The sequence below is a fragment of the Harpia harpyja genome, chromosome 5, assembly GCF_026419915.1.
Source record: "Harpia harpyja isolate bHarHar1 chromosome 5, bHarHar1 primary haplotype, whole genome shotgun sequence".
NCBI classification, from domain to species: domain Eukaryota; kingdom Metazoa; phylum Chordata; class Aves; order Accipitriformes; family Accipitridae; genus Harpia; species Harpia harpyja.
This window is the reverse complement of record NC_068944.1, coordinates 42606161-42621002: the sequence shown is the minus strand read 5'-3', so window position 1 is coordinate 42621002 and position 14842 is coordinate 42606161. Positions and strand designations below refer to the sequence as shown.

Here is a 14842-nt window from a genome sequence, read left to right as displayed (position 1 = left end):
ATATATTCTATACAAAGATCAAGGGAGGCTACTGGAGTAGTTTTGTTGCTCTGTTTATTGTTTTGAGTGGAGCACTGGATCTGAGAGACTTTTAAAGTCATGGTAACGCTAATACATTTTGAAAGGAAATGATTTAAAGATTTGATCTGTACATTATTATCTGAACTGCAATAATGCTCAAAGCATTGTTTTTTCCTGAGCAAATAACCACATTAAAGCAAAAATCCTAAAGCATGTATAGATAGGCTTGGTTGTGTGTTCATGAAGAAAAGAAGGAAGTGAACTGATTTCCTGACTTAAAAGCTTTGAGAAGTCTGCCTGGCTTCTTCTCACAACTCCTCTCAGTTTTGTGTCCTCAGGCTCAATAGAGTGGTTTAACCTTATGGTTTTTTGGGTAGCCTCTGTGTGGGTGAATTTAGAGAGGGTGAGGTAAATACACCTTTATGAATGGATGCAGTGTTTCTTTGGCAGCTGCTTTATGCTTGCTTGTCCCTTGCTACCCCATCATGGTGCTGGGGCATGAGAGGAATAGGGGAGAACTGAGACATGTTCCCCATTGAAACCTCCACCTGTCAGCTTTGTTCTGTGCAGAAATTAAAACCTGCTCAGTACCATAGAGAAATATCCCGCTGCTTATTCTCCAGTGACAGCATAGCTCAGCCTTCCAGGGAAATGTGCTGCCAGTAGGACTAGAGCATGGTGATGCTTCTTTTGCTTGCAAAATCCCAGGTGGTAACCCTGTGACTATGTATTTTTTTTTATGTAGCCCCCTAAATTTCCTGACACACAGAGACATAGTTGGGATTATATGAAGTTCATCTTCCTATTTCTGTTAAAGCTCACTCCTCAGGTCATAGACAGGTAGCCTATAAACATGGGACTTTTCTTGCAAATTCACATGAATGTTTTGCTTTGTTTTGTTTTGTTTTTATTCTCCCTTGTGCTGTTCTTTCAGGATGAGTGTTGTTCAGCAGGTAGGACATTGAGTTATTGCTTTGATTAATTAAATGATACTCTGGACTTCCTACTCCATGACTATAGGGGATTAATTTTATCTTTTGTATCTCTGTTTGCCTATCAATACCCTCATGCTAATGACAGTTAAGTTTTTGGAATAAAAATTTGAAATCTACAGATATAAAAGGATTGTACTTCTATGTCACTAAAAAGTATCCTGCAAAGTCTACCTGCAAAGTCTACCAAAAATGCCATAGTATTCTGACAGGAAAAAACATGCATATATATATATATATATATGTACACCTCCAGAATGCTTTTGCAGGATTTTGCAAATTCTAAACTTTCATTGAAAATAGAATAAAGGTCAAATTTTGCTTGCCTTACACATGTATGAAATGAACAGTTGTACTACGGTGACGTGCTGCCAAGGTTTGAACAATGGGCTCTTTCAGAAGTGTTCCTCCTCATCCAGTGATAAACTCTGTGTGGTGACACGTGTGTGCACACAGAGGAGATGAGAGAGACTGAGCAATATATGCCTTTGTTTTCACTTTTTAAACCAAAGTGGATTTTTTAGAACCCGGAAGCTAGACAGCCTGTTGTAGCCCACTAATGTTGTGTACTTTCTGATCATCTAGGCACAATATGATGCTTGTGACTTTAATTGGTACTAGCACTACTAATATAAAAAGGCACAGTTGGAGGGTTAACATTGTATGCATTTGAGGATGCCATAGGGTCATATGTTACATATTTCCATATGCAAAATGTATGGAAGTTGTCATTTGGTGTGATTAGAGGAGGAAAAGGATATTCAGAGTATTTTTATGACCTCTGTCTCAGTATATTTTTATAGTGTGGGTAGATTACAAAAAATAAAATCTTTGGCAACAGTTATTTCATGCATGTGATGTGAACACAGGGATTTTTGGACCCGTAGAGGATTCAGTCTGTTTTACTGTAGTCATACAGACTTTGCTGCAATAGGCTCTGTGTAAAGCTTTCTTCTGTTGAAGAAGAATCTCTTATGAATAGAACCAATAGACAATATTATCAAATGTTGTCAGAATGGCAGCATTCATTGCAACGTGTCCCAGGATAAACTTTTCAGTGGAGGAGAATGACATTGCTTAATCTTATTTTGCTTTGGTAGGTAAATTCCATGTGTAATTCAATTACTGTTGCTTTGATTCCCTTTCTCTCTCCCATCCAACATCTTTGCTGTGGTGGACTTTTGTGGCTAAGCCTGGCTAACCATAGCCAGCTGCAGTTTTGAAACTAGACAGCCTTGCTAGTATGGTGTTGTGCCTGAGGTAATATGCCATGCTGAGGGCATACTCTGTGAGGCAGAAAGCTCCTCAGGTACAAAACTTCACAGGAATTAAAATAATCATAGCTGGATATCATGGGGGCAAATGGGCACTTAATGAACTGTGTCTGAACCAGGATATTTTTACTTACTTACAGTCTATGTCAGAGGTAGAACTATGATCTGAAAGACCAGGTTTGGGAGGGCTGGGAAGGGCTATCCCTTGTCACTGAAAAGAAGGTGTACCCAGAGGAAGAGTATGCTTGCTAATGCAAACTCCTCCTCACAGCACTGAGTTCTTCAGAGGAAAGGGAAACTTTAAAAAATCTGCAAGGTCTTTGGACTTTGAAATTGTCTTGTTTAAATACCATGTCATTTTAGTAGACTAACCTGTGCTTTGGTTTGAAGACTTAAGATCCTACATCACAGCTGCAGCAAGCTATGACAGGCTTCTGGGGAAAAGCTTGCAAGGTCCAGTCTGAGCTGCTTGTGTTGAATGTCATGAGTAGTTCTCAGGTGGCTCTAATTCAGCTAGGAGAGGGTGACCTGCAGATGCTTTTTCCTGGAGAGACCCACGTTTCCAGAGGAGCGTACTCAGTGACTTGCCAGCATTGAACATGCATGGCTAATGCAGTAACTCTGAGAGGTACAAGTTTTCATTTCAATGAAAACCAATCAGAAGACAATCAGATGAATGTTGTAGCCCATATGTCTATATTAACAGTAGTTTCCTCTTTTTATCTTTTGAAGATGATTTATTGTTTGGAGTAGAGCTATAGCTTGTAGAATGTACATCATCTCTATTTTACCACAGGAAAGGAGATATTACTGCTATTTTATAGCATAGTTTTTTATGACTTAAGAAATTTGAAGGCAGCTTGCAAATCTAAGCACCAGTCAAGGTAATGGCTAGGAGGTTAAAAGACAAATCCTGGATTTCCATAAGTGCAGTTTAAAAAATCATCTGGATACCATGTGGCCTGCCTCTGCATCACAGTACTCCAGCACGTCTCCTGATAGAAATGTTTATTAATTCTGTTGTTGAAACTTCTCAGTTGTTGAATCAGTGCAACTCCCTAGATCAAGATCCCAGATCATGGTTCTAAGAGGGAGGACCAAAAAGAGCTAGCTGAAATGCCAGGTAGGAGGCTGAAAGGAAGGTGCTCCTACATCATCTACATGTTTCAGAACCTTTTTCATCCAGAAGCTGGAGACCTTCTAGTGACCTGAGTGGAAAAAATTGTGGAACAGTTCTCCACAGAATTTTTTATTTGTGAAGTAGGTTCAGTTTTGATGATGTCCTGACTGAATCTGTTTCCAGTTAAGTTTCCTTTCCATATCATCCAGTAATCTTGGTGGCCTGTTTGGGAATCACGAACCTCTCTATTCCTGGACATTGGGGTGCATAGCTGTGAGGACTGTGACCAGAATTTCAATGGTCCAGGACCCTGGAGCAGCCTGCCAGGGTGATGCTTGGAGGTGGCTCTCCCTTCACTTCCACAGCAAGGTTTGGAGGTTTGGGGCAGATTTTTTCAAGTACTTAATTTTGAAATATCAAAATCTTTTATTTGCCATGTTCTATCTTTAGTCCTATTTAGAAGTCCAAATCAGTTTATTGCACTTGGTGTTCAGTTTCTCATAGTGGCCATTACTAGGTGCTGAGGAAGATTCTGCAAAGTGTCTTAAAATGGCAATCGTGGAACTCATGTGCTGACTGGTTTCCTCCTGCCCTGGACCAGGCACGTGGGGGCTCTCTGTTTTCTGAAAGATCCAGAAAGTTACATGTTGCCTGTAAGTTATATTAAAAAAAAATCTCAAAGCCTGAACAGCATACAGTAATTTTAAAATACTTCTGAAATGATTGACAGCATTCCCTCCTCTAAAGGAGCAGTGGCGTACACTGTTATTTTTATCTTTACTGTACGGTATTTCTGCTGATGAAGAAAAACCTCTGAAGTTACCAGGTGTACAAAATACACCATCTGGGTAGTGCTTCTAAGCCTAAGCAGTGGCTGCATTTTGCCTCTTTCAGTGGTGGAATTGAAGCTGAATAAATACAGCATAAGTATTTTTTCTGAATACTGAAATGAATGGATTAGGTCACTCTTTTACTCCCTTTGTGTTTCCTATGTAAACTTTTTAGAGACCTGAGTTTGCTGTAGTTGTGTGAATCAATTTTCCAAGCAAACATTTATGGGACAAAATTTATTATAGTGGATGGAGTTTGGGTTTTTTTCCCTCCTCATGATGTGGATTTTGCAAATAACAGTTACTGTGGGGTTTATCTAACCACTTAACTGCTAAGGAGCGGTGTAACAATGTCTAATGGAGCATTTTAGGCATACAGAGAATTGTTTACAATCAATCCAGAAGGGAACATGGCTGGAATAAATTTAAATAGTGAACACAGTTCCGGAAACCATTATGCAAAGAGGACTTCAGCAAAATCTAATTATTTGAAATTACAGATTCATAAAAACTGAAAATGTTTTAAAAAAGAGAAAAGTGATAAATCTGTTTAATCAATTTGTAGTCTGGAAGCATTTTTTACTATAGGCAGTTCACCTTTTGTGGTAGGTTCTGTGATTTTTTTTTTCCCTGGAATAGAGCTCTCAGATAGCAGTCCCTTTTTAGTCCTGAGAATGTTCTCTTTCTTCTTTCTCTTCTTTCAAAACATAAGATGAAATGTACAAGTTATTTTGGTTTAATCAGGCAGATTTAGTGATTTCTTTTTGCTTATGTTGTCCATGAGATATAGTTTACTATAACTGGTAACACAGAAACCCAAGCTCTAACAACTCAGTTATGCTTCCTCAGCTGCTGCAGTCTAAGACACAGCAGGGTCCCCTGACTGAGGATGGGACCAGAAAGGATGGAGTCTGCGTACCACGATGGAGAGAGACTGGTCCACAGAAACCATGTGGAGATAGAGATTTTGCCGTGAAGATGATGTTTTCAGAGAATTAGATAATAAATTGTTTTTTCATGTGCTAGATAGTGGGTCTGCAGCAGCTGAGCAAGTGTTGTGCTGCTGGAGCTTGGGTTTCGCTGGTACCAGACATGTGAGTGGATAGCAGAGACCTTACAACCTCTTTTGCCTTTCCTCGCAGCCAGACAGTACGGGAAGCAGGGCAGAAGCATCTTAGAAGCGATGAGTACTGCAGGATGCATTAAGGAAGGAAAGAGATGGAGTAGGGGAATAAGAGAAAAATCTTTGGAAGATAGCTATGGTCTTGATGGTGGGGTTAACTTCATACGGATCTTGTAAAAGGTGTCTGAATTTAAGGTTGTGATAACTGACCTTGGCTTAGTTCAAAAATTGATTTGGGATTTGCAGAAGTAGAAAAGGAAAGGAGTGGAATTGCCAAGATTTAAGGGCAAGACAAATGACAGCTTTAAATTATCCAGCTTTCAAAACCTGGAAATGAGACCAGGGGGAGCTGCGGTGTTTTCTCACACATACCCTGGTGTGGATGGCTGAAGGACCAGGGCTGGAGACTGCACTCTGAAGAGCATCTTGTAGAAGACAGCAGATAAGAGCCTTGTATTGGTATCTCCTACTCTGTTATTCCAAATGATGAGGATTTTGCTGTCATCTAACGTTCAGTGATGATGTTGTAAAATGTGTGTCTGTGTGGTTGCACACGAGAAACTTATTTTCATTTTAATAACTTTTTAAATTGAGAAATTTCTTTTAAAATAGCATTAAAATTTTAAATTTAAAGATCAAATGTTCTGAACAAGGCAGGAGTCTCACAGGAAATACAGTATATATGGTCTGCTGGTATCAGTATGTAAAACGGGCAAGTCCATGGCTACACAGAAAAAGCATAATTCTGTCAATCTCTAGAATAGGAATATTTGATTTCTTAACTTTGATGGTTCTTTTAAATCTGGTCTGATGGTAACTAAGCTGGAATGTTGCACTTTGTTCTTTGGTGTCTTAACACAATTTTTATCCTTTGCTTTTGTGTTTGCTTACCATTAATTATATTTTTTCTATTTATGTATTAAATTTTGTTTTGATTCAAAGGAAATGTTACCAAATATGAAAAATATTGTCAAAGTCAAGTATGGTTTCCATCCAAAATACCAAAGTAATATGTACTTCCATCCATGATTTGACTGAAAACATACAGAAAACAGCAGTTTTCTTACCAATACGTTACTTATGCAGAAGTTGCTGCCTTTGAAGATTGCAAAAAGGGCTCTAAAGGTTCTGGGGTATGAAACTTCCTGCTTTAAGAGGCATCTTTTACTTTTGGATTTTATGTGTAAATAACTAACGAAACATTATTTTGTTGATGTACAACTCTGACCTTTTATTTCCTCAGCCATCATGTACGTAATGGGAGCACTTGGTCCTGCAGCTGGATACTTACTAGGAGGACTTCTTATTGGTTTCTATGTTGATCCTAGGACAACTGTTTATATTGACCAGAGTGATCCCCGATTCATTGGAAACTGGTAAGGGTCAACCATTTTTCGAAACTACTCTCTAAATTGCTGGTGAGGAATTGAGACAGGTTGGGCAGTCATATCCCTTGAGGGCTAGTTGAAGGTTGTAGCAGGAGGCCAAGGAAGAGGAGGTTTCTGTCGATTACTACACACTAGCCTGTGACAGAGAGGGAACACTTCTGCTGAAGTGCATGGGCACATTGCATGGAAAACCTTCTGCTTTTGGCTGTTCCAGGACTGGCTCTGACCACTGTGGGCACTGACTGACAGTCCTCAGCACAGGGATGGCAGGACAGAATATCCATGTTGCAGGAAACCATCAAGGATCACTGTTGCCCAGGGCCAAGCCCTTCCTGCTGGAAGGTGGATTAATCCTTTCTTTGGTCTTCCAAAGCAGGCAGCAAGAAACGCTGAGCTCTGCTGCCCAGATGAGAAATGGTAGACTTCATTTACGCTGGTCTAGGAGAAGGAGATTGAATGGGGTCAGAACATGGCCTTTCCAGTCTTGTTTCTCAGGGTGATGGCTCATGTTTAGGCAGCAGATGATGCAAACCATCACAGTACTCTCTAGTAAATAGTAGGCTTCCAGCAGCGCTGAGATGTAATGGCCATAATCGTTAGCTGATTTCTTTGGGCAGCCTTTGGTATGTGGCCTCCTTGGAAAATACCTCTTTGAGGAAGCAGGTCTTGAGGAGTCTTTAACTGGCTTTTCTCAGATAATTCATAAATCTGCCTTGAAATTTTTGTGCAAGTGCAGAAAAGACTTAAGTTCATTATCCCAGGAGCAGACCTCTACTTCGTAAGTGTAGGGTGCAGTGTCAGTTCTCATGCACTGGATTAGTGTTTGTCACTGTGCCATTGCAGTCAGATCGTATCCATTTCTATTTATCCTGCAGTGATCTCTCCTGACAGTTTGATGTGAAAAATTCTCTCTTTGGAGTGTTCTTAAACCTTTGGAGATTTATCACTGCTTTATTTGTCTTAGTCCAAGAGCATTGCTGCACAGGACTGTCTAGCCGAATTTTCAGTGGGAGAAAGGCAAACTTGAGTGCTCCGTTAACCTGTGACCTTGGGGTTAACGACTCTGTGCTCTCATGTATATACTGACTTATCTCACAGAAAAGATTTGTCCTGTGAATGTGCTGCAGTGTCAAAAATGTGCTTTGAGTATTCCTGAATAAAAGATTTGAAATGAAAGCCAAATATTATACATTCTTTGTAAAACTCTTACGTTTCTTGTATTTTTAAGGACATGTCAGAACTGGTAATCAGCATCTGATCAGTACTTTTCAACAGAAATCATGAGCAGGCCCATAAATATATTTGTTAATTGAAATCAGTGGGGCTATATGAGTGAGGGGTAAGCTTTTGACTTTATCTATAATGCAACCACTGATACAACTGCCTTATGATGTGGGCATACCTGTGTGAGTTTTAACTTAAAACAGCTTGGGTGAAGGTAAAATAACCAAAGCAGCACAGACACATCAGTTTGCCACTTCTTGGGCCATTTGCACCAGGGTCTATGCCACAGCAGATGGATGGCTGCTACTGCATGTTTAAAGCTAGCTTGGATATATGTGCAATGTTGTCATAGCCAAATGTATGAGAGAGATCAGGCAAAAAAATGCCTGTCCTTGCTTGTGAATTACAAGTTTAACTACCCTCCCTCAAAAGAGTGAGTGGCAGGGGTGGATGCCCAGTGCCAGGGATGGATCCCTGATGTCCTATGGGAATGCTGTAATCCCTGAGCTCCATGGCAAAAGTGGTGAGAAGTCACCTATTACAGCCATTTCTGTGGGTGGGCTTTGAGAACATCTATTGTACCAGGCCTTGCAAGCAAAATCGGGAAAAGAGCCTAGTTGGGCATTCAGAAGATTTTATGTCAAATTGCTAAATGCATTTTATATATCTCCAGTGTTTAATGTCACCTGAACAAAGTATCTTGGTGATTTCAGTTTTGCACAGGGATGCCAGCAGAAGTGATGCATATATGACTGAAGCAAGGGCAGGAAATCAGCTGTTGTAGGATCGCAGCAGAAAAGTCATATTCCAGCCAGCGTAGAAAAGGAAAAGTCATTCAAAGTTTCCTTTTTCCGTCATGTTGATTAAATCTGTAGAAATTGGCTTTCCCTGAAGGGTGTTCGAGGTCCTTGTATTACTCATTTCATTTTTGGCGCTCTCAGTTTTTTCTCTCTTTAATTTCTGAAGAGAAAAATGCCCTGCTATCTGTTCTCTGGTAATTTGTTTCACAATCTGTGGTGGCCTCTCATAAAAGTTTGATGGTGTTCGTACCATCTGCATCTCATTCTCTTTTCTCTGTCTGAAGCTTTATCTACCCATTAAAATGAAGACTCTCACAGTGTGAGGATTGGTCCTTTGTCCCTTGCTACTCACTGACTGCCCGGTTGCAGAGAGCTCTGAAAGTGTAGACTTTCATTCCAATGAAATCTATTTTCTGGGACCGTGACATTTTCTCCTTGCAGGGAAGTGCTGCATGGCCAAGTTTATTTTTATTTATGTAATCTAACAATTTGAAATATGAGAGTAGTCTAGCACTTACTTCAGCTGACACGCTTTTTAAAAGTAGGGTGCCGTTGAGATAAGTTAATGGGCAGTCATATTTGAGATTTCTCAGTCTGTCTCCTTTGAAGTAAATTAGTGTCTTTGATTCCCATCTTTCCTTTATTATAGCTGTAAGGTTTCTAACTTAATGCAGGGATCCTGTGAAAAAATTCCATTCTTAAAGGAGGTAATGATTACAGACAAAAGAGTGAGTACAGCAGCTATGATATATGACAACAAAAATTGCAGTAAAGCCTATTTTTTACTTAAGCTGTTCCTTTCTAAGAGGTATATTGCATATATGCAGGACAGGTAACTTGGTTTCTCTCTTGTGAAACCTGATAAACAAAGTAAGTGGTTATTTCTCAGGGTTATTTCTGATCTCATTCTTCCTTGAGTTTCACAGAACTGGGTTTGCACTCCTGGATTTTGCACACCTGGGCTTTCTGTAGGTGCTCTGGGCTAAATTACAGGCCAGCTGTCTATGCCAGCCCATCAAATGTTTAAAACTGCTTTTTATTCAAATGTTGTAACTGTAGGGATATGTTAGAAATCATCTATCATGTTGTTGTCTTCGAGAACTGTTAATGTGCTATGTAGGGATCTCATTAGTTGTAGAATAGCCCCTGGCAGTCTGTCAGGTGCTTTGAATCAAATTTTCTTTTGCTGACACTTTTCTGAGTGTTTGCCTAGTTCTGATTCTGTTTAATGCTTGGATCTTCCCATATAGTCTTTCATTGGCATTCAACACAGGAAGTTTAAAGGAATTCCTCCAGCACTGTCTGGTCCTTCCTTAGCTTTAATTGCTTTTATTTGAGTTCCTAGGGCTTGTGCAGATGCCTTTGAGGTATTCTTTTGCATATTTTCTTTGACTTTAGAAGACAGAAAATAAGGGCTTTTTAATTAATACAGATCCTGTTCTGACCTTTCATTTCCCATTGTAGGTGTCCTTATTATTTTTGATATCGTCTTTTTTCTGTTTTCCAGTTCTTTAATATTTCTGCAGGAATATGTGAAGTGTAGGCAGTGCAGATAATTGCATCCAGTGCTGCATTTGTGACATCTCCAGCATTTGGTATGCTGCCATAATGGTGCCTTTGAATTTGAATTTCATCTTGTGCTACAGCACAGGCCCTGTCTCCTTTGCTGTTTCCCACTGAGTGGGTTGTTTCAGATTTCTGTGTATTTTTGCCACAGATTGTTTCTTTGATCAGTGCCTTTTCACCTTCTGCTTTTGAGATCCTGAAAGCGATGTTACTACATTTTTATACAGTCTACTGATTTATTCCCTGCCTGATAGTGCTGACTAATCCTAAAAGTCTGGTTTCTAATCCATGCATGTTATCAGCTAAAATGAATGAATAGAGGATTTTCTGTTTACATAATACCCAAACTAGTCAAAACTTTCAGTTACTTAGATTTGCCTCACGGAAGCTTCCGCACAATCTTTCTAACAAAAATGGTGTTACACATGGCTGTTTGTTTGGTGTTTGCCTTTGCATAACCATTTACCACACAAACCATTGCACATGCATATGAATTTGTCTTCATTTAAAAATTTGCAATATGTTTGCATTACAAATATGAGGCCAAATGTTTTGTTTCTTGTGTAAATAATCCTGTCTACTCAATACTTCTAAGTGTTTAAAGTTTGAACAAATAAATAATTAGTAGTTTCCTGTTGTAGCTTCCTTTTCTAAGTGTAAAGGACGTACAAAAAATGTAAAAATTGTTCTGTAAACTGTGATTTGAAAGCAAAGAACTTCAGTCTTTTATCATTATGGTTTGGTATCACAGTAACATGATTAACTTCACTGAAACTTCCAAACACTAGTGTAGATTAGTGTGGTGGGTTGACCTTGGCTGGCTGCCAGGTGCCCACCCAGCTGCTCTCTCACTCCGCCTCCTCAGCAGGACAGGGGGAGAAAATATGAAAAGCTTGTGGGTCAAGATAAGGACAGGGAGAACACTCACCAATTACCATCATGGGCAAAACAGACTTGACTTAGGGAAATTAATTTAATTTATTGCCAATTAATAACAGAGTAAGATAGTAAGAATTAAAAACAAAACTACAAACACTTTCTGCCCACCTTCCCCTTCTTCCGAGGCTCAGCTGCACTCATGACTCTTCTAACTCCTCCGCCCTGAGTGGTGCAGGGGGACAGGCAATGGGGATTGCGGTCAGTTCATAACACTTCATCTCTGCTGGTCCTTCCTCCTCACACTCTTCCCCTGCTTCAGCGTGGGATCCCTCCCATGCGAGACAGTCTTTCACGAACTGCTCCAGCATGGGTCCCTTCCATGGTGTGCAGTCCTTCACGCTCCAGCGTGGGTCCCCCACGGGGTCACAAGTCCTGCCAGAAAACCTGCTCCAGCGTGGGCTCCTCTCTCCATGGGTCCACAGGTCCTGCCAGGAGCCTGCTCCAGCGCGGGCTTCCCAGGCTGCAGGTGGATATCTGCTCCACCGTGGATCTCCATGGGCTGCAGGGGGACAGCCTGCCTCACCGTGGTCTTCCCCTGGGCCTGCGGGGACTTTCTGCTCTGGCACCTGGAGCACCTCCTCCCCCTCCTTCTCTCATCTTGGTGTCTGCAGGGCTGGTTCTGTTGCATTTTGTCACTCCCCTCACACAGCTGCTCTGCAACGTTTTTTACCCTTTCCTACCCTTTCCAGTTACCACAGAGGTGTCACCAGCATTGCTGATGGGCTCAGCTTTGGGCAGTGGTGGATCTGTTTTGGAGCTGGCTGGAGCTGGCTGGAGCTGGCTCTGTCCGACGTGGGGGCAGCTCGTGGTGTCTTCTCACAGAAGCACCCCTGCAGCCCCCACCCTGCTACCAAAACCTTGCCACATAAACCCAGTACAATTAGATTAGTACATAGTGAGAATTGCACTTTCAGTACATGGGAGGAACTCTGTGGGTGAATTCTGAGGTTGTCCTTTATGGAAGCATCTATGTGAGTTTATCCATGTTTACCTGTAGTCTTTGATTGCAAGATGGACTTACAGGAGAAGTTATGTTATCTGATACTCTACTATCAGCCTTCTGACTGCAGAAGGTTAACTCTAGAGTATTTTCTAGTAAGGCCCTTTTGCCCCTCTGTGTTGCTGTGGTAAAGTTCATTAAGCTTCTTGGCCTGAGGGAGGATAACTGTATGCCTGCAGTCTAAAGGGTGCTTTCCTGGCATCCCATACATTGCCTCTTCTGTGGGTATGTCCCAAGTCATTCTGTGTGAGCCAAGGGGTCATTGCAGCGTTGTTTATATCCCGTTCTTATAAGACAGAGGAAATTCTTTGTGAAGGGATATTGCAGGTTGTGGTCACAGAACAGAGCTGCAACGTTTTAGGCATAAACCCTAGCATGAACTGCAACACATCAGTTGTTTACAATCAGGTTTTGGAAGCTCTTCATTGGGAAGAGAGAGAATTGGACAGTCAGGGCAGTGAGAGGTAGGCACTGGAAAGCAGAACAGATTTAGCCCTGATGTATCCATCTGGACATTTTATCTTCTCATGCCATGGATAACTTTTTTCATGTTCTCCAAAGGAATACTGTATTGCTTTACTGGGATTATGCAAGAAAGGCAAAGTAAAAGCAAGTATCTACTTCTCAGCACTGAGTACTGAGTAATTACCAAAAGTGAAAATTTACGGGAACTCAAAGCTGACACTATTTCATAATATTTGGCGGTTCTGGATAAATACCTTTATCAGTAGACAAGCCAACAGAAACATCTTCTAATTAAGGGTTTTAGTGCAGTGAAGGCTCTCTCCCACTTCAATCCTTTACTCTTAATGTCGATGTTCCATATTTTGCAAATATGTCTTTCCAGCCAGCACAGCCTGTAATAATAATTTTTGGGGTCTTATTTCATGTAATGCATTGGCTTTCATTTCTGTTCCTGTCTTCTGGCATTAGGTGGAGTGGATTTCTCCTTTGTGCCATTGCAATGCTCCTTGTGATATTTCCCATGTTTACCTTTCCGAAAAAGCTTCCTCCTCGACATAAAAAAAAGAAAAAGAAAAAGAAGATGAACTCTGATGATGTTTCAAGTGATGATGAGGTGATGAAAGAGAAAACAAATAGTAAAATACAAGCAGACAGTGCAGTTCCTGCCTCTATGGGATTTGGAAAGAATGTTAAAGGTGAGGTTTGTTTTTAATTTTTAAATGCTTTAAATTTTGTATACAAGATCATCTAGGATTGTATGAGTGTAATTGAAGGCAGAGTTCTGACATCCTGTATTTAATACTACGTTTTGCTATTGAGATTATAATAGATGGTCATCCTGTAAAATTACAAAATGCAGTGATGAGTGTAAGACATCCATTTACTCAAATTATTGAAGTGTTTAATGTGCACCTGTAACAAGCAGGTAGCCAATTTCTTATAGTTATAGGACCTCTATTACCAGACGTATTTGTCACCTTACAGTTTGTAACTGTCCTACTTGCTGTAAGCTGTCCTTCATAGAATAAAGTGCTCTTCTAAAATACAAGTGAAACAAGTAAAAAGAATTCTAGTATGTGGGTTCAATTACATTCATGCATTTGGGTAAGTTAATTGAGAAAGATTATTTGTTTCATATGCCTTTCCTGACTATTTTGTACTGCAAGCTATTTATTTCCAGAAGGCTAGGACAAATGAAACCTGTGTAAATTTTGAAACAAGAAGAGATCAAAAGATTGACAAGTAATAGAGATTTTTATTTTATTCAAGAAGTAAACCATTAATGTGAAATCTTAACAGTAAGTAGTAATCATTGGTAAAATGCCATGGGAAGAAGGGCAGTGTTGTTAAAAATTAATTAATGTGAAGCATATACATTTGGAGTTGACAATGTATGTTTAACAGTGTCATAATATTGAATGGTATAGGACAAGAATGAATGTGCCTTAATGCCATTGTGTTGTCAATGCTGTCGTGTCCTCCTTGGATTCCATGATAGGAATTCTGGTTGTGCCATTTTGTGGTAACCTGATGAATGCAGTGGGGCTAGGAGAAACCATGAAATGTCATGTGTACCGTTAGATGTAATTTGAACTCAAAACTTCCTTTGTTTGTTGACATGAACATTAGTGTTACTTTTTCATCGAGTATCAGTCCAGGTTATAATGAATGGCAGATTTTTTAATGACACATTTATGATCACTCTTTATATTGAGTACGCAAGCCTTAGCAAAACCAGTGTGCTGGTTTTAGACTAAAACCAGTGTAATTCTAAGTAATGTTTGCCCACATGCATATTGATTTGCTCTACATTGCATTTGCATCTGTACTCTCAGGGTATCTAAGGTTACTGTTAATTTCTATGGAAGTAAAGAAAAAAACAGGAGAGCAGAATTTGCTTGTGGTGATTTTATTTGCTTACAAAACAGCATCTTAATCAAGGCACAGAGCAAGCAAGGTAAACCTGCAATATCAGATCTTTCAGAACCATGTTCTCCCTTTGTTTGCAAAGTAGCTAAAAAAGTGTTGAAGTAGCAAGAAAAGCATGTTGTCTACTTCCTCCTTTGAAGACTCTCTATTCCCCATATTTATGAGTCCCCA

The 14842-nt window shown here is 40.1% G+C and overlaps 1 protein-coding gene across 1 annotated transcript in view; it reads left to right on the top strand.

The window, feature by feature from the left end:
* Window positions 1-14842, top strand: part of SLCO5A1 (solute carrier organic anion transporter family member 5A1) — a 75450-nt gene that overhangs the window by 27392 nt on the left and 33216 nt on the right. The window contains exons 2-3 of the mRNA XM_052787469.1: window positions 6604-6736; window positions 13211-13437. Of these exons, the coding sequence (XP_052643429.1) occupies window positions 6604-6736; window positions 13211-13437 (360 nt within the window). The remainder of the gene's footprint in view (window positions 1-6603; window positions 6737-13210; window positions 13438-14842) is intronic.